Source organism: Ascidiella aspersa, chromosome 2 (assembly GCF_963924565.1).
Source record: "Ascidiella aspersa chromosome 2, kaAscAspe10.2, whole genome shotgun sequence".
In the NCBI taxonomy this organism is placed as follows: Eukaryota; Metazoa; Chordata; class Ascidiacea; order Phlebobranchia; family Ascidiidae; genus Ascidiella; species Ascidiella aspersa.
Genome location: NC_139448.1, coordinates 13,193,371 through 13,221,324, shown reverse-complemented (window position 1 = coordinate 13,221,324; position 27,954 = coordinate 13,193,371). Strand labels below are relative to the sequence as shown.

At 37.1% G+C, this 27,954-nt stretch overlaps 1 protein-coding gene and 1 long non-coding RNA gene across 2 annotated transcripts in view; both read right to left on the bottom strand.

The window, feature by feature from the left end:
• Positions 1–22,834, bottom strand: part of LOC146163785 (uncharacterized) — a 30,714-nt gene extending 7,880 nt beyond the window's left edge. The window contains exons 1-11 of the mRNA XM_083381317.1: positions 22,755–22,834; positions 22,376–22,502; positions 22,130–22,165; positions 21,708–21,889; positions 21,416–21,490; positions 21,273–21,342; positions 9,063–9,244; positions 7,126–7,188; positions 6,244–6,367; positions 3,387–3,479; positions 2,680–2,860 (exon numbers count right to left, since the gene is read on the bottom strand). Of these exons, the coding sequence (XP_083237443.1) occupies positions 2,680–2,860; positions 3,387–3,479; positions 6,244–6,367; positions 7,126–7,188; positions 9,063–9,244; positions 21,273–21,342; positions 21,416–21,490; positions 21,708–21,889; positions 22,130–22,165; positions 22,376–22,502; positions 22,755–22,814 (1,193 nt within the window). The 5' untranslated portion in view covers positions 22,815–22,834. The remainder of the gene's footprint in view (positions 1–2,679; positions 2,861–3,386; positions 3,480–6,243; positions 6,368–7,125; positions 7,189–9,062; positions 9,245–21,272; positions 21,343–21,415; positions 21,491–21,707; positions 21,890–22,129; positions 22,166–22,375; positions 22,503–22,754) is intronic.
• A 190-nt stretch (positions 22,835–23,024) lies between these two features.
• LOC146163784 (uncharacterized) lies at positions 23,025–24,003 on the bottom strand. Its single transcript, XR_014494506.1, has 3 exons — positions 23,476–24,003; positions 23,279–23,372; positions 23,025–23,197 (listed from the first exon to the last, which is right to left on the bottom strand). It is a non-coding gene; the product is annotated as an uncharacterized LOC146163784 (long non-coding RNA).
• Positions 24,004–27,954: the final 3,951 nt, after the last annotated feature.

Here is a 27,954-nt window from a genome sequence, read left to right as displayed (position 1 = left end):
GAAAAAAATTGTTTTTTTTTCATTTTCCGTTCGCCAAAACGTTTATCATAGAAGTTTACTTGAACACACACAAAAAGATTAGCACTATATTATCTGCACACCTGAAAGGCTAAACCGTATACACGTAAAAAGTTCGCACGAAACGCGGAATACGGTACATCAATTGCGTTTATCTCGTCTAAAAAGTCGAATAGGTGTTACTTATGATACAATATTGCGAAGGTGTAAGAAAGGTGCAGTAACCAGATCATTTGACAGACATTTCAGTTTGTACCGAGTCGAAGGCCATACAGAGTTCGGTGTGGACACATAGAAAATGTAAAAATAGTACAGGCCTTCATGCATTGGCATGGCATAATTCCAAACATACTAAGTTATCGTAAAACATACGCGTGAAGCGAAATAAAATTTGCGTTTATATATTTCAAAACACTTTGTGTGGCCGGCGACTCGACTGAATAAAAAATATTTTTTGATTTCATTACTGGCCCATTGAAATCAGATCACGGGCCAATAAAGAGAGTCCGCGGGCCACTTTTGGCCCGCGCGGGCCTGTAGTTGAACCATGATGATCTAGAGGTAGGCCTACCACCGTTGGTGTCAGATCGTGTTATAGGTTGACGTAAAATATCTATTAAGCAAAAAACTATAAAAAGGCAGAAGAAAAACTAAAAATGTTGCAAAATCGAAAAAGGTGACTGAGATTTTAATGGAAAATAGCCGAAAAACTGAAAAAAGATGATTTATTTTTCTGCAGTGCTAAAAGAAGTACGATTAACTTTGAAAGTAGCAAAGAAGCTCAATGTTTAGCTCTATTAACGAAAATGAATTAACGTATCTGTTGTACTAAGAATGTATAGTTGGATAATGATTGCTAATTGTTCAAACGGTTGCCCATTTTCAGTCCTTAAAGAGTAAAGAATCAAATGTGCTTCTGGCCAAAATAGTTTGCATGCGTCAGCTCTACTCTGCATAAAAAAACTAGATTTTTGGCAAAAAAACAGCGACGAAGCTATCAACAGCTTTGCTTTATCTAAAGCTAGAATACATGGTAATTGAATCTGTTTGATAAGTGAATAAAACAATGCTATTTCATGTTATTTCTGGTTGGACAGAATGAAAATGACCAACAGGCCCCTGGCTTCCATACAGCCCCAGGTCCATGAAAACCTTAATCCGGCCCTGTGCCTTTATGGTCGGCGCGTGTTCGGCAACGCTTTTTTTCGTTTTTTGCATAGGAGATGGGACTTTACAAACCTGTATTTTTTTCAGCGGGTTTAAAACCAGCGTTTCGGACAACTTTGGATTTTGGATCTGACTTTATTTATGATTAGCATATAGCTGGCGTGCAACTTGGGATTTCCTCGCAAAAGAGCTCCAACTACGATTTGAAAAGGTCTCTAGCTAATAAAGTGTGTGACATTTCGAAGAACAAGTTCAAATGGCACAAGAAAGAATTAAACGATCTAACATTTTGGCTTAGGCACGCAAGGGGCAGTTTTTTAAAGACCTCAAAAATAGGATTACTTGACGCGTTTTTAAAATTCGAAAACAAAACGAGCATCGAATTTCATGGTCAACACAATAAAAAAAAATAATTGTCCACTTCGTTGAAAAATAAATACTTGTTAAGATCGACTTAAATGCTTCACTTGAAAGAGTAAACAACAAACAAATCACCGACATGAACTCAATTCGACTTTAAGTTGACCCGAAAACTTAACATTAGTAGTACAAATTAGTATTCTTTTTGTTATTCGCCTGGTGAGGTATTATACATAGCACCCAACAACCACTTGGTTAGAGCGTTAGAAAGGTTAACCACATTCGACATAAACCTGATAAAGTTAACAAACAAAACTCGTTAAAAGCATTTTTCGTCGGAGCGTTGGTCCACGTTATATCGATAATGGTTTTCTGTGGTTTAGCATAGAAATCTAAAAATTTCGGGTCAATGCATCCGTCGATGCTAGGTCGTTCACCGCTATGAATCGTTTGGGCAAGGAAACTTAGCTGTGACATTCAACTAATACATTGCCGGTACGCAGATCTCGTCATTTCTTCAGTAAAGACAGAAGTGGCCAACCTGTGTTGGCCTTGCGGCTTTTTTGTTCATATTGTATATTATTTATGCGTTTTTTAGCATACACTGAACAGTACACTTCGCCTTGGCCCTAGGTCGAATTTAAACGAAATTAACAATAAATCTAGCTGAACAAGGGTATGTTTCTAAGTGGGGAAGACACGCGGAATGAAATTTATTTCTGCCCATGTGGGTGGTGAGGTTTGCGGTTAATATAGATTCTAGAAGGTTTTAGTAAAACTTCGACCTCAGGTAACGACTAGTCGGTTATACCTAGAATAGACAAACGCCCCCTTTTTTACTTAATAGGGCCCTGTTCGTTGTCATGTAAGTAAGCACGAAAAACACCTGCAAGTCGTTTCGACTCAAGTTTTAAATTAAGTTCTTTGGTTTCGACTAAGAGACTAAAAATGCCGTTGGACAAAGTAGAATTTTTGGTAAAATCCGAATTGCATTATAACTTAAAGCATACAGGCAATTCACAATTTAAAATTAGTCGCATTTCTTCTCTAATAATTAAACAAAAAACTATAATTATCTAGATTTCCGAGTCTGTTCGCAGCGGCCATGCAAACTGACAAGCTTAGGTAACTCACCTGACGACATTGGCGTGCTTCTCTCCCAGTTCGACCGACCGGGTGTCGGCCTGCCACACCAGCAGCACTTTGCGGGACTTGAGGCCGCCCTCGCCGGCCGATTTCAGCTCGCTGGATGTCTGCGAGTCGAGCCACTTTGCGACGCCGTCCGGAACGTAGTAGCGGACTCCGGCGCACAGCCCTGTACATGGGGACAAGTGTCGTTAGTTGAGTATATTTTACATTAGGAAAAAGTAGGACGCGGAACGCTAAGTTTGATGCTCGGTCGGTAGAAAGCAAAATATGTCATAGATGAAAGATTAGCGTTTTTACCGAGGAGCACTGTTATAAAGTGTTGTCGGTACACGAGCGAATGAAGGTAAATTAAAGACGGCGTTGTGCGCTAAAAACATTACTATACTTTTATTGAAACATATAGATATAAGCACAATCTCGTGTAGCAGTTAATATGCTTCATGAATCAAAATAGGCTTTATGGGAGAACAGTTGAGTAAAATGACATTACCTTAATGCTTTTACACACTGCAGCGCATAACATTTCAATATCAAGTCGATTTTCAAATCAAATAACGGCTAATTATATACTCTGATGCACCATTACATGTGCAACATTCGTTTTCATCAAAATGTCCTGTTAGTATGAATAGGGCTTAACAGTCAACAAAAAGTATTCAGATTTCTGAAGTTGTTTTAAAAGAAGACGTTACCTTTCTTCCAAGAGTAGAGAAATACAATGGCAACGAGAACCAGAAGCGCAAGCACCACGATGACGGCAATGATGGGAATGAAACTGGAGTTGGCTGCAACAACAATCAGGTGATTATATTTCGGGCATATAGGTAAAAGTAAGCAGTAGTGTACAGTTTAAGCAGTAATTCGTTTCATATGCTGATTAAGAAATATCTATATCCAAGTTTGCTACTTGACACTTATCGTGGGATTAAAAGTAACGAGCGGCCTAAATAACAAACTTGATAAATCTGTGCATACCTCAGCACTTTTCATTAAGTTGTCGATTGCAGATTAAAGCATTTGCACAAGTTAAGTTGAAACAAATTTGGCCGCAAGCCGCCTAACATTTTTTGTCAATGTTTTATTTTTTTATGGTAAACTTTAATGCAGTGTATACTTATTCAGCAGTTCGAGTCACATTATTCAAATCAGCACACAATTACTTTATAAAGAGGCTCCTAAAATAAAAGCTGACGAACTACACAAAACTTTTTTTGATATCTGTGATTCCTTCAGCGTTAGCCTGGTAATGTAATTATGTAGATCAGCATTTCTCGTACAAGTATTTGTAACGACTAACGACACAATTATAAAGAGTATGGAAATTAGTTGCAGACGAAATTAAGATTGAATACAATTTAAATTAAATGTAAAATCCAACGTTTTACCATGTTATTAATTATTTGAAATATTTTGCGCACAGAGAAAAAACTAATGAATCGTCCGCAACGTACGAATGGCGTCGCGGACGCCATAATCAGATTTAGGTTAAAGGCCCCATTCTAGAAAATAGGCGACACATAAAAATTCATTAACAAAGTATTTCTTATATTATCAACACAAATAGTACACATTATTGCAACATTAATGCAAAAAAACAGCACGGCAGTTTGAACTTCGTTACGATGAGGTGTGCCTTATTTAGTGCTCTGGGTGATAGTCTAAAGCAGGGATGTCCAACATTTTATTATAGTGGGCCGCATTGACACTTGAAATAATTTAATGGGCCGCAGAACCTATAACGTTTCAAGATTAAGTATTGCTCTTTAGAGTATAACGAACCTTTAGAGTTATATATATATATTTTTACCAATACTATACGATTAGTGCGCCCCTAAAAGCTGACTGGTACATTTAAATTAGGCTAATATTGAACGTTTAAAATACTACTTGGAAGTCAAAATGACTAGCGGGCCGCACCAAAATTTCAGACGGGCCGCAATGTGGCCCGAGGGCCGCAGGTTGGACATCCCTGGTCTAAAGCAAGTATTGGTCACGGAGGAAAAAATGCAAACAAAAAACGCCATGCAGCTCGCGTGCGTGTTTTTGGACCAAACTTAAAGGTTTTAAGTTTGTCGAACCCAGATTTGTGACATTTACAGCAAGAACAAGATATCAAATTAATTTTAAGAAGGACATGTGTGACAGATTGAGTCCATGGGCCTCTCCCTCCCCTACCACACCACCAACCATTTAACCCCCTCCAGTTAAAGGACAAAACTTTGCTTAAACGAATTAAGGTCCCTAACTATGTCAATTGTTCCCTTCATTTTAGCGCGGGAACGCTATCCGAGGTTTGAAATCCTATGAGCACCGCAACACGTGGTTCGCCACTTCCAGTAGACAGGGAGAAAAGACAAAGACCGGGGTATCGCTTTAGCGGCGATATTACTTCTCCGGGATTCCGCAACAATGCGTGGAAACCGGTCAGACAAGCCGGCACGGGACTTGCCGCGGCCAACACTTTCCGGCCATTGTATGCCGCGGCGCAGGATGCAGTTTCGAGAGGCTACAAGACTCCTTCATCAATAATCATTGCCTTATTAGTTAGACGAGAGTTATCCCAAAGCCTGGCCGGCTCCAATTTTCGTGCGATAAGCTCGCGAAAAAGCATTGCTAAAAAAGACGGATGCGTCTAACGCAGCTATCCAAAAGGTCGACAAAAATGTGTAAGGGTGGCCAAAATTTTGGCTGAAGTTGGAAGCGCTTTAAGGGCTGGCCATGTAAATTAGCCATTTGAGCTCCTAAGACGAACGGCGCAATATTTAAACTGACGCGTCCGTTGCGGACTATATGCAAGATTTTGGATGCAAACTTTGCGCAAGGTAAAATGCTGATCGTTACTTCCGTTCGCGAGACCCGATTTTGAAGCACTATTTTACATCCAAGAACTTTGAAACATCAAGAGAAAGGGAGAGTTTACTGATTTCGCTCGCTGGCCTAGCGATTTTGCGTATTTTAAGTCCTAATACGCACAAAAATACCAATTATGAATGTATTGTCCACAGTCGACACTATTTTTTTGGTTTTACTAAATTGTAAAATCATTTAGCATATTTTAATTCTTGGCGTTTGGATATGTTTAGATGAGCGATTTTATATAAAGTTTGATTTTGTCGTGCTGGGGCTAGTTTTTAAAGGTTAAATAGCAATAAGTCGATACTTTTTTGGCAAACAAAAACCTTTGGTCAGTGGTAAAGACTTTTTTCAAATACATTATTACAAAAAATTGCGAGAATCATTCGTTCAATCCTGTTAAGATCAATGTGAGGAAAATACAGCCGGTTCTAGTGACATTGTTCAGTGAGTTTACATCAATGCTTCTCCACAATGGCATTATTAAGTTCGAATGTAATTATTATTTCGTGTTGCTTCTACAATAAACTAATTTTTTGTATAACATTGCCCATAATACCTAATTTCAATAAATATAAACATAAAATATTGCAGTTACCGACCTTAATCCTGCTGATTTAAAAACAGGTAATAAACTAAAAAATAAATAAATACGACCGATGCTTTCAGCGGTCGCGCCCTGATCCCTGTTCTTACCGTATCTCTGCCACATAGTCAGGATTCGAATTTCGCTCCTTGCACTCCAGTTTGGTTTCTGGTAAGAGCCCGGTCCTATCCTGTGGTACTTGGGCTGACGAACCTCCACGTGAAATTCGCGCACCTGCGAAAAAACGAGGCTGGTTTAGGAGAAAGATTTAAGGCGCAATTGTTACCGAGCTGGAAAGAATACTAAACTGCCGTTTAAACGTTTTACAACAGGGCCGTTAATTTTATGGTAAACTTATTAGATGAAGTTCCTTTTACCATAATGGGAATACAGAAAACTACAAATGCAGAGAACTATATTCCAAATCTGCTACTCAGAACTGTGGAATTGCCAAAATATACACATCTATGTGTAAAAATAGCCCAAGGCAAAATACTCACACCAGTTATACAATGAAAAAGATATTACTATACGAGAACCCAGAACATTAAATGTATTGGATGCAAGTTTTTATTAAACATAGAAACAGCTCAAATGCCTCTCTAAACAAACCTATAGAAATTTTCTGCCACGGTTATATCACAAATTATCTGTTGGAGTGTGTAGTGTATATGTGTTTAAAAAGTATGGACACACAATGAAAAAAAATTTGAAGCGTTTTGTGAGTTTAGTAGTACTGATTTTTGCTTTGTGCCATTGTGCTACTTAATTCTCGCCCAAAACGCAAGATTTTATTTAGTTTTACGATTTCCTAGCATTTCTGGTTACTGGATTACAGTATATACTATATATATTATATATATAACTCCTAGACACCAAAAATTCTAGCTTCCAAATTTCATGTGGCAAATAAGAAAAGCATCGATTTCAGCCAAATTTGACTTTCAATGTGCCGTTGCATGATGCTACACCCTCAGAAAATAAAAACAAACCTGTACACTCCAAAGGCCAGGCTTCAATTTATAGTATTTGGTGGAGATGGTGCCGTTGTCTGCCTGCAAGAAATGAGTCGAAATTACGGTTCATTGTTTTGTTTTTTCAATGTAAATTAAAGCCTATCTAAATTTATTTATCAGTGTCACTACTTAAAAAAACAATTTGGTTTGAATCACGTTTTTAGAACCGACAAGCATTTTAAATGGCTTTATTTTTTTTAAAAAGAACCGGACTGTCAACATTACACGTGAAGAGGAGTGTCTGGTCCAATAATCGAGGAACGTGGTAACGCGAAACGCGTCATGAGAGCTGACACTGTCAGTATACTAGACAACACCAAACAAAGTTATCGGACGCTAAAATCAGAAAACATTCGCCTGAAAGAATAGATGCAAAGTAAGACCGTTATCAGCTGACTCTTGTATCTTCCTTCCCGCTGTTTTAAATGTAAGCTTATTCAAACATAAAATTATGTGCACACCAGGCAAACTTGATATAGTGGAGGTGCATTGATAAACCTCACCTTTACGTATCTATGGGAGCGTTAGGTCCAAAGTAGCTTTTACAAGAGATAGAATCGTTAGTTTTCCTAAATTTAGTTTAGTTTTCCAAATTTGACTTCAACAAAGCCTTGTTAGTCACCAAATTTAAGTTTTCTGCCGCAGTTAGGTTTTACGAAAAAAAACTTTTAACCAATGCTCTCCAGTGAAATAAAAAAAAACAGATACACAAAAACGAAAGGAGCTTGCCTTGGGATAATTTAATTTTCCGTATTGGTACCAAGTAAAGTATACTAAAACCGCTAATTTCAGAGTTAATCATCTTCGCACAAAATATTATTCACTTTAGTTTATTGGTTTAAAGTTTCATTGAAATACCGTTTCCGCAAATAGTTTATTAAATAACTTTTTATTGCTGCTGCGTGTATATTGAAAAACACAGTTGGGAAAGTTGATCGAATTGAAAAAATTGCGCGAGTTATATTTAAGCAAACTTGTCCTATTTTTCCTCTTGTGAGTGGTTGTCCGGTAACGATCTGTATGATCGTTACACAAATGGCGTCTACAGATCCCATGCAGACAACACGTAAGTCGCGGTAGAACAAAAGGTTGATAGTAGGACAAACCCGGCGCGCATGAAGCGCTTAACCAATAACACCAAAACCAAATGCAGAAAGTGAACATTTAGGTTCAGCATGGCGTCGTTGCCACCCTCGGCTCAACCATGTTGCTCGCGCAAACTCGGAATGTCGCGTGGTCGCATCAGCGAAGCGGCGACGACTTTTTCGCGTCTAGCCGAGCGCGATAATTGGGGGGCACAGCGGCGACGCACACGCCCCCGGCTACGCGTTTAAAACAGCATATTGCTTTTAGCGTTTATTTACTGGGCAGGTTTGGCGCGCGACAGAAACGAGAGCCATTGTGATTCGGTCGGTGCTGAAATTTTACATGAATAAAGGAAGCAAGCCCGAATATTTTTGCAAACCAACGTCATACGAAGGGGTAACCAACACGATCAAAATGGTAATAAATTTTTTTGTGATTTTTTTACCGAACAAGTCGATCGAGAGTCTCTAAAAATATTTCAGTCGATCGCAATCAAACATCAGTTGGTTATACCTGTTATACACGAACAAGGTGATTTACAATGCAGGTTTGACATATATCAAGAGTTTTTAATCGATACACTGACAACTTAAAATATTTACTTGCGCATAAACCAGAACCCGTCTAAGCTTGTTATGTCTCGTCGGCCTTGAGAGTATTCATTTAAAATTAAACTCTTCTCCGGATATCATGTTTTTTTGGCACAAAGCCCATGCGCCCTTTTTATTTATATAAATAAATTTACGCTTTATCGGTCTGGCCTAAGCGGCGGGTTCCCCTTTATCAGGACAAAAATCACGAGGTCCATATTAAGTGCAACAACTCACGTCGTCGACCGCGGTAAAATTCCGGATGCTGACGGGCTCGATTTTGCTGTCGTCTCCCTCCGGGTGAAAGTTGAGTCGCACCGAGTACCTCTCGATGCCGTAATCGGCGCCGGCAACTCGGAAACTCGCCCGCACGGCACCCGATGCTTCCAGCTCTTTCATGCGCGGCTCGGCCTCCCAGGCTAAGAGCAAATAAATTCGAGTTTAATACACGAATGACAAAAAAGGCGCTATTGGCATATGCGTCAAGCGGACACGATTACTTGGTGTAACGTTACCGAGATCTGTGTCCTTGTTTTTAGCGAGTTGATTTCGTCGGCAGTGTAATATTTTTCGTGTTGGGTATAATGGTCAATCGGGTAATTATGTCAGACGGCCATTTTGTGGCAAATCCACAGTCTTTTCTTTGTTAATAGAAAAATAACCGAAGTGTTAATTTGGTGAAACATTATACACAGAGAGGACTGTTTTGTTCGATATACCCATTTTTGTTTCATAAAAAAACGACAGATGGTTAAAGTGAATATTTCTATTAAAATTTGTGGGTACACGACGTCACAACACTGCACGAAGGGATGGCAGTAAATTCAAAACTGCACCGACTCTAAATTTCGCAATCCTCATAAACACGAGCTTTGGGGCATGAAGGGAACATTAACGATGTCTTGTAGACATGAATCTTGCACAAACGACGAGGCACCCAACTACAGTATGTAATATAGTTTACAACAAGTAGTAAATAGTATTTATCTCGTCATTTTCAAGATAAATGACCCAATGTCAATACGCCCGTGAAGGGATCAACAAATTACATCATTGTCAAGAGTAGACGTGGAACGAATATCTAAGCCCATACAGAAGTAGGTAGTACATGTTGTCAAGAATGATTTGCTGATATCTGTACGACAGATCACAAAAAGCGACCGTCTGAAAAGCCTAGCACAACTGCAAAAGTAATCAACTAATGCCATTTTGTTATAAAATGATTTAGTCCTTATTTCAAGACCTGTTTTTTTATAGGCAAGTACGTCAATAATTGCATTAATTATTCACAGGATAGCGCGATACGCAAATTGACAACGAACGATGATTATAATTACCTCAAAATCATATTTCAATTAATACTAGGCCAAATTCACGCAGGCGCTCATAACTGCTTCCTAATTATTTATCGTCTACTTCCACTAACCGCCCGAAACAACATATCAGCATTCTAGCAATACTGTGGCTGAATAATGTAAATCGACTAACTTAAACGAGGTAAATCACACTTGAATAAGGTAAATCGATAAAACACTGCAATACAGCGTTGCAAACCAGGGTAACCTGCACTATATGGTGGGTAGAACACTCAAGCTCATGGGCATATACAGGAAGTTACACTCCTCCAAACCATCAAGTATTGTTAAGCGTTGTCAACACTTTTAAATATGATTAAAAAATCGCATTTCGATGTTTTGTGTTAATCTGCTGCTAAAAAACAGGAAAGGACACCAAAATTATAAAAAATATGCGGGGCTACTAACATAAGCAAATTGATTTTATTCGGAACAACATTTCGCTTATGGCTTTTGACCGTATGGCAACCTGTTTTAAGTTGTTAAGATTCATACAATCGGAACGAACTTATATTCATTTATCTTGGTTCACAAATAATGTTTCAAAGTGGTGCCAGTCATCTGCACGAAAGCTTAGTAAAGAACAAGAAAAACATCGACGAGTACATCGACCTAGCGAACTCCAACACTTGTCTAAACTTAAAAAGCCATAACTTTTAACCAAGTACGTACCCGAAAGCCCATTAAAGGCTGCAGTGATTATGGCGCGAGCAAGGGATCAGAAATCAATAATTCCGAAAAGAGCGGGTACGGTGCTACGAAAAGGACGCTTCGCGCAGGTCCACGTGGTGTTAATTTTGTGATGATGTTTACGTGGAGCAACATATGAGATATGCTTAGTTAGGCACAAGATGACTGAACTTTACTTTAAGTGTCTTTCGCACATGTTGTGTTTTTCAAATTCTAAATTGGAATTTCTGAAAAAGAATTCAATCTAGTTCAATTGCATCTTTCTAGTGCTATTTTTTCATAAGTCTAATGCAAGATCATTAAATACAGACTTATGTTTTGTGATGTCGAGACTATGGCAACCAGTTTATACATTTCAAGCAACTCCAAAGAAAAATAGCAACACACAGTTCCGATTGTTGGTAATCTTGACAAATGAACTATACAGTATAAACAACACATTACCAGTGACCCAATTATGCCAAAATCATTATTAGAAGCATAACGAAAAACGCTTTTTACTTTCCATTTTTATATTATATAGGATTTAAGAGCAATGTATTTTTTTTAAGTGATTTGACCCGATTTAAAACGCTTCGCGACTCATGCCGTAGCCCCTGATTACGCATCGCTGTTTACTCGGTAAAGGCAAAACCGCAAGCGGGCTGCGGCCGTGAAAAAACAGCAAGGAACTAGACGGGGGTGCGGTTGTTGTATATTTTGTCAGGGGATATATTTTCAGGGCTTAGTGTTTATTTTCAATTTTTACTTTATTTTAATTTTTTTTTTTTTAATTTTTTTTTTAATATTTCGTATTGTGTACTGTATATTATATATTTTGTTTTTCATTTTCCTTAACTTGTTTCTGCAAGCAAAAACAGATATGGGCCGAAAACTTCCCCACTTAAAATATGCCTTTGATGCGAAAGGGGTTCAAATATGGCGTAGAATTTGGGGAATGATCGAAACATATATTTGATAAATAGAATTTACTTAGATAATGCATATGGCTATTTTATTAAATTTTGACCAGCTTACGTGTTTGAAAATCAAATATTATCATTCTCTTAAAGACTAAAAATGGTTTAACGCCTATGGTTTGCTATACTTTTGCAAACTTTCACTAGGTAATTTTTTACCATAGCTTGGTCCGAGCAATCACTGTTAAAACAGGCTTTAAATCTGTCGTTTCAAACAATATGAAAAACACTATTACGTGCCTAATACGCAAACTATTAAATCGAAAGTTTTGCTAGATAAGTTTAGGCCTGATGTTGGTATGCTGGTTGGAGCAAGATGCACAACAGGTGCTAACAGAGAGGCGTAGACTGCCTTAAGATTTCGCATTTAAACTTGCGGCGGTAAATACACCCTATTGACACTTAATTATTAGGCGAAGCTTATCGCGAAGTAATTGGTCGCCCCAAAAAATGCTGACGCCGCATTTAAAGCAAGCATTATAAATGTGTCGCCGATATTCTGCCTTGAACATCCCTACTCGAAATGCTTCCCTCCGTTAATTGTACGGTGGGTGAAACTTTATTCACGGCCTTACCTCTCTGTGTATTACCGCGACAATACGATGAAATACGATTTGGAGAATATTGGAAACATCGTATTTGGAGAATATTTGCTATTTGCACCTGTTCTGTATGTTACTCCAATCCAGCATATCTACACACAATTATAAGTTGTGTATAATAATATAATAACTTATGGCTTTGAAGCGAAGGGGGTTCAAATATGGCGTAGATTTTGGCAAATGATCGAAACATACATTTGATCAATAAAAATTTACGTAGATAATGCTTACGGCCATGTTATTACATTTTGGTCAGCTAGCATGTTTAAAAAGTCAATATTTTCATTCTCTCTAAATGATTTAACGTCTATGGTTTGCTATACTTTTTCCAACTTTTACTGTGTAAATTTTTACCATGCCTTGGTCTGAGCAATCACTGTTGAAACAGAGTTTAAATCTGTAGTTTTGAGCAATATGCAAACACGTTTATGTGCCTAATAAGCCACGTTTTATATTGAAAGTTTTGCCAATTTAAATCCAATAAACGCAAGATTTATTTATTTATGACGCCATGTTATGACGTAGCTTTGTAACGTCGTCGTTAAGAATGCGTTAAACTTAAGCTTTTTGTTGTTGCGGCCCTTGTATAATTATATTTGCTTAGACCTGGTGTTGATATGTTTGAATGGTGCAACAATTACAACATGTGCTAACAGAGATGTGTACACTGCCTGTAGGATTCGCATTTAAATTTGCGGTGGTAAAATATTTTGTGTTGTAAGAGCAATAGGTTTTTTTACTTAGAGAGGCCTCTTTATGAAAGGCAAGTCGCATGTGCATAGTTTTACTAGGCAAGCCACTTCCAACACAAATGTTGCACGCGCGGGACAATAGGGCGCAGCAGGGATGCCAGCAGCCGCCTCGTCGCGACGCGAGCTGGACAAAGCAAGCGAATGTGAACGAATTCTGTATGAAAGTTTTTCTGCTGCTAGATGGCTGTCGTTAGCTACAAAGTGCTAAAACGCAATATTTCAGGTTTTTACCCCCCAAGCAAAGGCCCCTGGGAGTGCAGCCTCATAAACTTTTACAAAGCACCTACATACCACTCTACGCCATGTCTGAAAATTTGAAGGTTCTACGATGTCTACTTTTTCTATAAAGCTTCGGACAAAAGTCGGTCTGAAACAAACCATAGGAAACCATAGGAAACCATAGGAAACCAAAAAAGAATAACGGCAAAAACAAGATATGTCCCGAAAATAAATTTTCGGCCCATATAATTAGGGCGACAAACAAGTATTACATCAGGTTGCCGACAAAACCGTGGCTCGAAAGCTGTGGGCGTTATTAAACACCCGCCGCCCGTTCTGCTGAATAATTCACGTGCAGGTCAGGGTGAATGTCACGGGCCGCCCGCAATATAGTCAGCAGACCTTCGATTAAACACAGGTAAGCCAAATGAGGTAGTGCAAAAAAGGGGGAACAACCCGTCAGCAGCCACCAGATGGACACTAAGTGGTCCACAGATCAAATAACTCGTGGAAAATGCAGTTTCAAATATACTGTATTTTTTGCCTAAAACGACCAAGTTTAATCTACCCAATACACCTGTGTTTGTTAACTGATTTTAGAAAATACAGCTAGATGCTAGCGCAAAATGTTCTGCACTTTTCGTTCGTTAGCGAATCTGAGAAAGCGCAAAGCACTATCGGAATACTTTTGATAAAATAAATAAAGGTTGCGAATTTGGAATGTGGCACGACGAAGTTGAAAACGCGATCAGGACAAACAGCGTGCGGCGGTTTGTGAAACAATCAAACAAAAAGCGGTGCGGATTTGATGGAAGCATAGCCCGGGGCAAACGTTGACAGCATTCTTCTTACCAGCAGTCTCTAGTGGTCGGCTTGTACATATTTTAGATTACATAAGCACCGCACTTACGTGTTGTCGACCAGACATGTTTGGTCGCAGGCGGCCTCCGTTCAAAACTTTTGGCAAAAGCCCAGAACGTTCGCAATCGGAAATTTTCAATAAATCATCACCGGACGATACCAAAAGCGATTCGTGGTCACGAGCCAAAATCGTTATTCCATTTTTGGACATTTTTGTTCGAGCTTTGGAATGCTTTCAACGACAGACGAACTATACTATTGGAGATTTACAAAAAGTTACATCACATTTGAACACTCTTTGAACCATATATATATATATATATATATGTTTTGCAGCTTGCGGGACACTAGGTAAAGAAAAAACATCTCGGAACACTACCATCACGCAACAGTGCAATACGTTTAAAACTTTGAAATAATGAAAGCGATCGATGATTTGTTGTCACATGCCAAAATCGTTTCTTTTGGAAAAATTTTGTTCATTTTTGGACAATTTTTGTTCGAGCTTTGGAATGCTTTCAACGCAAAGCATCGGTCATGAACGAACTACTTTGGAGAGATACAAGTTACAACACCATTGGAGATTGTTTGAACCATATATTTACATGTTTTGCAGCTTGCGGGCACTAGGTCAACACTATCACTACGTAACAGTGCAATACATTTAAAACTTTGAAATGTTTACTCTACGTCAAGGCAATCAGTAATCAAAAGTATTAACACTCATTCAATGCAGTGCTCAATCAGCGGCATACCTACTTACGGGCTCACGACAATATACACAAGGGCAAATGTACAAGGAAGGGCAAAAAAACGTAGTATGATTTAAAGCGACAAAGCCGCAAAAAATGACGTGAACTACTCAAGGTCCTGGAAAGTCTGGCATCTCAAAATGCTTTCAAAGCACCAGCCAAAAAAAAAATATGCAATGCTAATTGTGGTGATTAGTGATTACATTAAGAATGAAAATGTTAACAATTTTACTATGGTACCCGAGTGCCCATTTCCACTTTGGTTTAAATGTTGAAATCTATGTGTTTACGTTGGAAGCGATAAATCGCCTTGTAGTTGGTAGCAATACCTATTTCGAAATAGGACATTTTATTGTACGTAATATAAAAGCAAGTTCATTTAATTACATCTGGGTTAGTGCACAGTGTTAAAATACAAGTTCGTTGTATTCTGACAATTCAAGGATCTGGGCCGAAAAGAGGGCGACGCAGGATGTGGCGTTATTGAAATAAAGGAAACAGGTAGAAACACGGGCAAAACGAACGGCAAGTCAAACCCAATTTAAAGAAGTTGATTTTACTGACGAGCGCTAGCGCTAGCGCTAACGCAGAGCATTCAAAACATCCAGCGACATGAAAGCGCAAAGTTACGGGGAAAAGTAACCCCTACAACGCGCTTAGACGCTTAAATTCTGGCATTTCAGGGAAAAACAGGCGCGGAGATTCAACGTCAACGCCAATATTTGACTGACCTGACAGCTCAGTTAAGGCCGTCTCGTAAAACTGCCATTTGATTCCCGAAAAATTTCGAGCAAAAAGCCACGAATTGAGACCAGGAAGTTCAATACGAAAGCTTGCAGTAGTAACAGCTTGGTATTATCGCAGAGTCGTCGCATTTTAAGCACTGTTTCGTGCAAAGCCGCCGATACTAAAATAACAATGAATAATTATTATTTATTATAACTTAACGACCGCCCGGATACCGCATCAAACCATCAAGTATAGAAGCCACAGCGACGCTAACTGTTGAGAAATGTATGTTTGAAGCCCTGGGTCCTTATTTAGCAATGCTCCTTTTTATAGCTAGTACAGTACAGTTACTAAACACCAATTACATCAGCAAGCGCAAAATACATTAGTCCGGGAGCGCGTGATGGGGTAACTAAGGACATTTCGTATCTCAAAACGTAGTAGTATGTAAGGCGCAAGATTCTCACTTTTAATGCAATCGTGTTATATTTTTCTAGACGTTCGCAAGATATTTCAATATTTCGTTGTTTGGTAAATTGTTTTTTTCGGTGGTACGGGCACTCAAATAAAATCTGTTCGACAACGATCTTTGGGCAGTGTGGTACCATGACAACTGGAAATTTTACAGTTTTTTTAAATTACATTATGTCGTGCACAAATATGCAACGGAAAATTTAGATTAATCCTTCAAAGGAAAATGGCGGTAGCATTGGTGAAAAATAACATATTACTGCAACGCCGTTCCGGCTTACTTTCATCACTTGTAAAGAACAAATATACGTAATTCTTGAATTAAACTTACTTGGCGACTTTCCTAATTAGATCACAGTGTTATAACTACAAGTAGTTAAACAACCGATCATAGATTTTTGTCGAAAGAGTCAGTAATAAAATAAAACTTTCGTAACATTTATGCAACAAATCTACTAACAAATACTTAACAATTAGATGTGTTGTGTCGCATTGACTATTTTAGTACGTATTGCATGTGTATACATTGTCCTTTTTCTCATTAATTTGTTTTTCATTCGTTTGGTATATCTCATTGTGGGTCGCACAATAAAACTTGCATTAAAAGTGAGTCGCGAACAAAAGGGTTGGGAAGCACTGATCTACAGAGTATATCAGTAAATGTTGAAACGGTGCCCCAATGTGCGTTTTGTCCTATCGACCCCCGGCACGAACTTGGAAGTTCATCGAATCGTAAAGTCTTGCGCGTCGAAGCGAGGCGGCAAACGTGAGCGGAAAAGTATAAGCGGCGAGAAAGTCGTGCTCGAAAGTCGTGAGCGAGCTTCACCCCAGCACCCTGAGTGACGGCACGTTGGAAAACCGCTAAGGGCGATGGACCTGCTCGGAAGTGTTTGGCCGCAGTTGTTTGCAGTTTGGAGCCTCGCACGTGCGGGTTTTGCTCGGGTGTGGCACGAACCTGCGTGCAGGGGCCGTAGGCGATATTATAAATACCGGGAATTCGCAGTGAAGCCACATCTTGCCTTTTCAGATTGAACCGGGTGCAAGTGAAAATTGAAGTAATTTTTTTTATTTTTCAAGACATTTTGATAACAACTTAAAATTATTGCTCTTTTCAGTTTAGATCGGGTTTGAAAACATATAATTTCTTACATTTTAATGCGATTTTACGTATAATTTATAAGTTGATTTCAGTTTAGACTGGTTTAAAGAAAGCATGACATATTTTCACAAAAAACTTGCCAATGACTTTAACTCTGTCTAAAGAGCTTAGAATTAATTGTATTTATGTAAATCACATGGTAAAGCAACGCCACTCGGTGACGCTTTAATTGGGTTGTTCGACATGCTGGTATCGACAATTAAAATTTAACTTACATTTTAAATAAGTCAGGCAATATCGAAAGTAAATGGCAGGGGCAACATTCCGCAAAACAACTCGCATGCAAATAGCTTTTCCCGATATGTGCAAGAACAAATAGCTGTTTGTGACGTCATTAAAACGCGTACATAAAAATTGCTTGAAGCAGACTCAGGCCTTATTTGGGTCAAACAAACAAATCGTTTATTATTTATACATTTATACACAGTAAATCTTCTTCAGGTGGCAGAATGGAACATTCGAAGACCTATTTGGTGTCGTAGATTTGACCTTGTTGTGTTTGAAGTGAATTACAATCTTGTTTACCCTTAAAATTTTAGCAAGTGCAAAACAAGTTACAATGTTTTAGAAAAGAAAAAATACTATGCGTATTTGCATTTATGAACGAAATTACGTTCATGCAAAAAGAATCCGTACCCCATAACAAAAAACTAAAACAACGCAAACCTTGTTCGTATTTAGTAAAAACTGCATGAATTTTTCCATCGTCGGTATCAATTTGCGTTTAGTGATAAAACAGTACTATGCCATATTCTGCGTCAACGGCACTTTTACCACCTATTACTTTAGCTAGTTAAATTCCGAAACTCCATTTGAATACTATCTGTTCTGTGCCAACCGGATATGCTAAGGCACAGCACGAACTCGAAATTGCGGAGTGCTTACGTCATAATTTACACCGAAAAACGTGGATATCGTACGTTTTCGAATTGGGCCTTGTCACGGAATCAAAGTCAGAAAAGCGTGATCTCACCTTCCACCCATTTTTCGGGGTTATGTGAAAAGAAGTGTGCAGCAGCACCATGCAACTTTTTGCGTCCTCGATGCGACAAAAGAGCTACAAGCTAATTTTCGGTTTCATTAAACAAAACTAAAACTCTTCGAAGGTGAAAAGTTACACCGCAAAACACATTATTTTGGATCCTTGAAGCTGGACGTAAAAACCGCATAATATATCAATTTTCGGCCTCAACTTAACAAGACGCGAAAAGTAAAGCAAACTTAACATGACATAAATTTTGTTTTATTTCACAATGAGCACGGCGGACTATAGACTCGAAAAAAAATTAATTTAAACTTTCTTGAAAATGTATAAGTTTAAAAAATTCAAAAAAGGAAAATTTCTATATCGCAGAAGAACAAAACATGTTTCGTTATGGTCGTCACTACCTAGCTATTCAAATCCACGAGTCGACGACACGTACAGGCCGCGACTTGTGATGCCGATATTATCGAATCGGAGCCGATACCTGAGTCATAGTATCGGTAGTCGCTCGATACCAAATTAACATAAGGATTTTAACCACGATTTACAATCCAAGGCGGTGATTCAAATAAGAAAGATAAATTTACCAAAAAACATCAGGTTAACAACAATAGGTAACTAAACTTCTTAAAGCTAAAGCAAAATTACCTAATAACACGATAAAAATAGTTTTAAAGTTACAATTTCATCTATTTTACTTGTTTAAGTAGTAATGACGTTTTGTAACGGATCGGATCGCGATACTTTTGTCCAAAATGTCGGGTATCGGCAACGCAATAAACTGTCAAGTATCGGACGTTTAACACGGGCCACCGCACCTTTCACAGCAGAACAATTCGTGCCCTGCCAAGCATTTGCGACTTGCGGCCTTGTACAAACAAGTGCCAGTTTATCCGGATCCTTGACGCTTTATTTTTCATATTGCCGAATAGTAAAAGCGTCGACTAGGAACCGAAAACCAGCTGTACTTTAGCTTTTGAAAAGCGGCCAGGAACTTGCTCTTTTGGCGATGTACTATACACACCTCAACAACAATCAATCAAATAAATCTCAGACATGTTCTATAATCAGTGCGAACGCCCAATTAAATTGATGATTCACATATAACAATTTTTAAGTTTTATAGATTTACATAGGAAAAATAAATCTTTTTTACATCAAGGGAAATGAGAAGGTCATTTGACGCCCTCGCAGTAAGTGTGTAAAGGTTGCATTAACCAGCACTTACAAGCAGTAATAATGTATGTGATACAACAAGTAACAACATGTTCAAATATGTCACATTATACCTGGTAAATTTACGTCCCTACTAATACTTCTCCTACGTTGGTTTTCTTTAAATTAGTAATCACCGTGCATCTGAATTTCGTGTAGTGATTAGGAAAAAAACAAAATAACAATTTAAAACAATAAACCAGGTCTTTTTTTTTTATTCGGTCTCCAGTTTAAGTCGATTGAAGCGTTTTCTTAAAGAATCGCGGTGCGTAGATTTTCCCTTGTATGGCAGTTTTCCAGCAAATAGAGTATGCTGCACAGGTTGCCAAAATACAATAACAAGCTTCATGCATCAATCTGCACTACTCTTTGCAAAGAAAATTTGACATTTCGGTAAATATTCGTCCAAATGTTTTTGGTATTGAGGCAAGGGTGTTATTGCTCGTTATATGAAGCCAAGGTCAAAAAAACAACTCTCCACAGGGCTGTCTTTGCATCGACAGTAAAGAAACGTAATTTGAGGCCGAAACTTTGTCGCGGGTTTCCTTAATTGAAGGAGGTATTAGCCCGCTGGCGAGGGCTTAAACTACTGCATGGAAAACGCTCTCGGCGCATGTCTAATTTGAAATGTTTTTTTTTTTGGAACTAAACAATTATCACGCAAAAACACTTTAAAATAAAGGCAAATGCAAAATTGTCGATAAAAAGTAAGAAAACTACATCAAATTTAGAATACATGATTATTTTTTTCTATGCCGGCACGTACATCAATTTACTTTTTTGTTATGTCAATACATAATTAACGAGACGATATGCACCCAGTATTCGCATTATTTAATTTTATCACTAGTTAAAAGTTTTCCAACAAACTAGTACATTTACTTTATATACCCTTAATCAGACGTTTTTAGCAACATTAATACTAATATGTTGCAAATTTATACGGTATGAGTTTAAGGCATATCTGAATTTATTCGAAAACAATAAAGTTAGATCGTACAAACTGTTATTATACAACTAATCAAATGTTGGCATATAATTTCGTCTTAGAGAGAAGTCTAGGACAACAAAAAGCTAATATAAAAAAAAGTTCGCTTGGAAAAGTACAAAACTTTGCAAGTTTCATACCCATTCATAAAAATGCTTGAGTATTTTAACCTCAACATTTACTTACTGCAGCAATTGTTGGGCAATTACGTAAACACATACACACAATATTAGTTTCGCACGCATTGTGACGTAACAGGGTAGGTATTGCTGTTCAAATCACGATTTGGCGAGCCTTTGTGTCGCACAACAGCAAATACAAAAAAAAACACTTTACCGTAAGTCTACGAAACATACACACAGGGCACGATTAGTGGCACACCCGCCTCGAATGTATAACTTTGAAGCACTTCATCATCAAATCACTTAATTTACACTCATCGGGTGCTAAATTACTTGTATATTGAGCGGCGCGATGGCAACATTAGTAATCTTCTATAAAACCATTGCAACTAAAACAAAAGCCAACAAAACAGATCAAAATATTCAGCATCTTTTTTAGCATTAATAGAGTAATACTAAAGTTAAAAAGACGCATTTCTGCAGATTGACCAACAAAATATTGCCTGTTTATAGGAGCAATTGCCATACACAGGTTTATCTGTAAACATTACGTTTTATGTTTCAGTTAATCTTTAGAATTTTACTCACCTGTAATGTTAATTCTTTGCTTGGCAAATCGCTGTAAGTTGGGCGCCTGCTTTAACATGTACAGATAGACCTGGTAGAGTACAACATACCCATTTACAACAAGAAAGAAACTATTGTTTTGATGACTAGAATGTTAAACTTACCCCTGCAGTCATATATGATCCAACGGCTCCCGGGTAAATATGGTGGAATGTGGCTGTAACAGCTTTTCCTGAATCCTAAAAGTTTAAACATGAAAGTTTACAGAAATAAACTGAGGGTATCTTTAATAGAATTCGAATGCCGAAACTCGTATCATAAGAGACAATTTTAATATTTTTTTACCGGATGAGCTTGGCATAAAACACCTATATTTGGTTTTACAAACAGGGAAAACTAAGTCAATGCAATATGTATAAATTAAATTTGGTACGCAAATAAAAAAAATCATTTTACAAGATTCTTTCTTGGCAAGTTGTAAAACTGCAGTGGGGCCCCGAATTTCTTGTTTGGAAGTTTTATGCCGACCGACATATGGTACTCCTTCACAGGAAAACAATCCAGCACTGGTTCGACACTAATTGTCACAGTGTAGCCCGATATGGTGATATTAGGTGGTGCTATTCTCATGCTGGATACTGTAAAGTAAGTAAATATACAATTAAACAAACTTAAAATCATATGATATACCAATATTGTCTTAAAAGTTTTATATAATGATCCAGTTGACTAATTGAAACATTTTGTCGCAGGCCAGTTTATGTTATATATATATATATATATATATATATAATTAAAAAAGGGCACAAATGCACATTATTTAAATTATGTATTTCTAAAAACAGTTGGTTTTACTCAATCAAATACCAAACACTTACAGCAGTCGCACACATTCGGAGTTGCAGTTGAACATGCTAAACAACAAAAAATATTTGTTTGGATAATTTCATATAACATGACTATATCAACCAAAACTATTTAAACAATGATTCTATTTTATATTCAAAATAATGGACAACATTAAATAAACACTTATATCTACAAAAAATACAATATTTCTGCTAAATAACCCAATGCAAAGTTACATGTTATTGCAAACAACCATTCAATTGAAGTATACATACCTTTTGAGTTGTAATGATATCTTGCTAATCTGTCAGTATCGCCAACTTTATAAGGAAACGAAGTGATCTCTCCTTGATAAGTAGTGAGGTAGGCAAGCTTTTTCGGGTACAGTGCAGTAAAAGTAATCTGCAATAAATATCACAATTTGTTTTTTACATTTTCAACAACTAAAAACTATTTTTTGCATTGATATATTACAGACAGATTTTAAACGTCATGCTGCTTGGGTTTAAAAATATATATAAAATTGTCCTTATCAAGATGAACCTTATGTTGCTATTATTAGTTGGTAATATAACTATTTATTACTAGTTTGTAATACAACTATCTGATTGTGACAATGCATTTTAAAAATAAACATATTGACCACAATCATACCTCTTCTGTTCTTGCTAAAAACCGGGTTAATTCTAGTCTCCAGCAGAGTGGATACAGCATGTTAGCACCAGCACGCGTGTTGATCTACATATTAAAAGAATATTACATGTTTGATCTAAACATGGATAACAAAATTTAGCAAAATAAATGTTTTTTAGTCATCTGCATAGCCCCTGTCTCACATATTAGCAAAAAGTTTTTAAAAACTACCACAAGGCTGTCATAGTATTGGGGCTCAATTGGTGTTTACATGTAGTTAATTACCTGGTATCCCTTAACTGCATCCCTTCCATATGGGCAAGGTTTCCAGATAAACAACAGATAACCAACTTTTGGTTTTCCTGGTTTAAGTTGAAAATCAAATTCATGTACTTTAATGTCAATTGGTTTGCAGGTTATAGTTTGGTTTCCACTTTCAACAAACTCATCCAAGCAAGTTTTGTCTGTAAAATGCACAGAATCTCACCTTGGAATATAGAGTTCAGAAAAAAAGAATTAAAAATTGAATAAAGTTTAACACTTACTACTTTGAAACAAGATCCAATTTTCAGTAACACATTTCTTCATGCAATCAAAATATGGGTTCATGCTGTCATGATTCTGATGTGTTGTTGCAAACTAAAAATAGCATTTAATTTAAAAACATTGCTTCAATCAACAATATCAAATAACAAAAACGACTTTCGGACAAAAAAACAATCATCTATTGCTACAAACTAACCTTGAATGCACATTTTCTAGAGCAGTTGTAGTTTGGAACTTCACTTGGGTCCACTGATTTTAAGCCTGCACTGTCAACTGAAGTGAAAATTGCACATGCGACAAATGCAGCAAATAAAATACACTTCATGTTAAAAGGCATTACTGAATAAGAAGCAGCAATCTTTTTGAGTCTAAATTTTCATTGTATGAATTGGCAGGTTGACTGCAGATTTTCTCAAGAGTTGCTAGCTTAAAGGTTCAACTTATTACTTATCTTGCCTACAAGCTTTCGTTAGATTGTTTTTGGCAAATTTTTAACGTTGGACACGACAAGACATCTGTGACGAAATCCCGTCATCAACAATAATCTTCTGCTGCCTTGTTCACCGTTTGCAACTTTATTGCAGATTGCAGCGTTAACGTGTAAACTGCAACAGCACGATTAAAAACTAACGTGTGTTTTGATAAGTTATGAAGCAAAACTTGTTGCTGATTGCAAGGTCTGGGCTCTGGAGCACTTTCTTCACAGCTGACTTGCTCAAACAGACGCTAAGCAAACAGTGAGTGTGACTACGATATTAACAACCTAAAGAGCAGCATGAAGTTGTTCAACCGTCACCTCAGTAAAGAGCAGTGTTGCATGACTTCTGCGAGCACCCGCAAAATACATTTTTGAGTAGTTTATCTATATCAGGGGTTCTTAAACTGCAAGGAATTTTAAAGATGACGAGGAATTTTAAAGATCACGTCATAAATTGAATGCAAATAAACTTCAAAAAAAACTGCTGTTTCCGGTCAAAAAATGTGAAAGCGCAATGGGGTCTAAATATACATTCAGTGCAAAATAGTTTTATTTTTTACACCAATATTTTAATTACGGCTTCATGGAGGCCCTAAAACAAGTTCACGTACACCCAGGATGTCCACGAACCCCAGTTTTAGAACCCCTGATCTATATATTGGGTTCTGATAATGCTGCAAGCAAGTTAATTTTGAAATGAATTAAATCCCAATCAAGTCATTCACACTTCGGTAAAATCGCCCAATCATGTGAAATAACTAAACGAAAAAATAATAAAAACTAAGCATAAAACAAGCAAAAATATCAGTGTGCAAAAATTTATCCAATTTTATAGAAAATAATTATTTTAATAAAACAACTAATATCAACTTAAGTTATAAGTCTCAATGACACAAGTTCAAGTACAATTATTTGTCGGAAAGACTTAATTGAAGTGGTATGCTTTCCGTATTTGCTAAAACTAATACCCAAGTTAACAATTTTTAGGCTAATAAAAAATAAGATGTATAATATATTGAAAACATAAAAAATAAGACTGTTATTTAATGGTTTATAAATCTAAGATATATATATGATAATTTTTAATGAGATGAATTTATGAATAAAAATGCAATATTTATTTAGAAGATTGGTTCGAGTAACTTATTTTTATATATGATGGGAAATAGTAATAGGTGGAAGATTGAAATATTTGCAAACCTTTCATTAAAAATTGATGGCTTAATCCAGATAAGTTCATTTTACTAGACCAGTGCTGTATTCCCGTGACCGTGCTATATTGCCGCGATGTATAGCCTAATTGTTTTTTAAATTGGTCATTTTCCAGACTGTTTACGGCAGTTGTTGAGTCAAGTCACTTGAAGAGCAAGTCAATTTTAATCCATGTCATTGGCATAAAAGTAAACTTTTAAACTATTGAAATTGGTAAACTCGTCCGATTATGAGCAAACATTTAACTAAAAGATTAACAAAACCGCAATATAGCCTACAGCACTAAAAGTGTTTCATGTGCAAAACTTAAGAGAAATTTTAATGAAAAACGCTTTCAGTCGATTCATTTTGGTCAAAAGACTTACGTCAAGTCAAGTCAATTGAAAAGAGTTATTTAAGTGCACTTAAGTTAAGTCAATGACTTAAATCATTACAACACTGATAATTTCCAATGTGTCGATTGACAGTGTGTTTTATTGTTTAGAGGTGTCGGCGTATTTTTTTAACTCTGCGGAAGTGTCGCTATTCAAAAGAAGGTTGCGTAGGCTACTGTTTGACATAAATCCATATTTCGTGTATTTCAAGGTGATCTACAAAGCTCGTTTAGGTAATTGTTTATATCACATTTTCAAATCACGAAGCACCACCATTGTATTGCTCGTGTTCAACCCCTCTTTTCGTGGCACAATTACAATCAAGCACTTTGTGGCACAACCCCAATGTGTTTCATTGGCGCAGGTGCGACATCAAGTGTTTTATTCAAATCACTTATAGCTTATTTTAGAATGTAGAATGACCTCCAGTTTGACTATAGCCTAACTGTTTTTTAACTTTAAAGTATAAAATTAGCGTTCGTGATAACAACTTTACCGAAATTTTGCAAAATTAGGTTGTTACTAATTTGCGTGTTTTGCATCAATCGAGAGTGGAACCAAATTCAATTGTCAAAGCCATTTTTGTACGCTCGACTATTCTAGTAATACATAGGCCTATACTTTTCTTACAGTTTAAACTGATGTATAGGTCAATGTAGAAGGGTAATGTAAGAAATTAACTAATGCCAAAAATAACAAGTATATTTTGTTCTTTAGTATCGTATTACTCATTTTTTATGAAACAATTTCACAAAACAGACTGTTTAATTAACACTAAAATTTATGATTTTTACTGCACATAAAAATAAATTGCAGGTTAAGAGAGCGAGCGTACATTAAGACGCTCGGACACCATAGTTGCTCCCAACCTGGAGGTTGTGACTCTCAAGGGGGTAGCGGGGGTTTGCTAAGGGGGTCGCCGTGTGTTATTTGGAAAACAGAAAATTTGACAAGACAAATCAAAATTAAGTTAAACGCATAATACTAGGAGCAGAGCACCCGCAAGTCTAACAATTGTGTTAATTGCATTTGATTCAGTGATTAACATTACGCTTTGTTTCTATTAATAGCCGAAGAACATTTTCTGTTAAATTGTCTCACAGAAATTGGAGTTCCTTTTAATATCGGTTCGCATAGCGAAACTTTTAATCCAAAATGTTGCGCATCGGTATTGGAATAAGCATCGGACATCCATATTACTGACGTCCATAGTGTTTTGCAAAACTCAACAGTTTCTAACTTTCCGTTCACATTTTCAGAGTAGACTTGCTTTGGGCTGGACTGGATCATCTTAAATCGTTTTAGTCAGTTTTGCTTATTGTGAACACTTCGATTTTTTAAGACCTCTCACAATATATGGTCACCCTGAGATGCACTGTTCAAAATATATTACATCTTAAAGATTTTCGCGAGACTTTATTACACTTATATTAAAACTTTAATGTCGATTTTTACAATCAAAGCTGTTTGTACATATGGCCATATATTACGCAACAGGAGATTAAGCTTCCCGGAGAGGCGGTGCATTTAACTGACGGCTACGACTTCCGTTAAAAGATGGTATTTCTGGTTTAAATCTATAAACTAATATGACACTGGATTAAAATGATGAATTTCGCAATTACTCTTTTTTATTAGTTGATCACCAAAAATGGCAAGAATTTCTAAAATAGGGAAATTGAATTAGATTTGAAATATTCACTTGGGCGAATTTTGACACCCTCCCCTAACATATTACCATTCAAATCACGTTTTTTTAACTATAAGTGCCAGCTGGTACTTTAAAAAATGCAAAACTTTTCAAAGTAGATTAAAAAATACCGGCCATTTGTCAACTGTCACGACTGCGAAGCTAATGTACGAACGTATGGGTAAAATGCTTTCCAAATTAGTTGGAGTTCTAAGCAGGAATTCATAAATTAATTTGGGCGTAAATTCCAGAAAGTTAATCGGAAGCCAAACGTAACGCAATTTTCCAAACATTAAACTTCATCGACATATGTTGCTTTGCCGCATGTTAATATAGTTTGTTTTCTAAATATCATCTTCAAAAACAAGAAATAGTGTTTTGTCGCCACGACCCAATAAGGATAAATCATTTTACAGATGGCGCTTTAACGGAAAATAGTAATAGCTAAGCGTGTTAGCAACATAGCCCCAAATCGAAGTTGTTAGGAATAAAAATCGAATTTTCGGTGCGTGTGGCAGTTCGGCGTAATGGCAAGTCAGGCCATCGTCGAAATGACTTAACGGAACTGATGACGGGTTACAGTAGACACAGGCCGCATAGCTCTGTATGGCGTTGTACAATGAGGCTACATTGTCGGCGTACTGAAGCGCCGATGATCCTCTAGCTTCTGGTACATTGTGCTGGAAGTTTAGAATGCAAATACAAGTATTGTGTAATGTCCAGATCGCGCATTGCCACGACGACGAAAATCAGCGGTTGGTGGCCCGAACAGGGCAAAGTTTAGGCAATTCCGTTAGAGGTTATTCTAACGGTGGAGTGTTTTTCATAAATGACTTATACAAGAATCTATGTTATGTCATTCAAACGCTGAAGTGCTACCTTAAAAAACGCTTATTCCGCTTTTAGTACAGTGCAATGCCA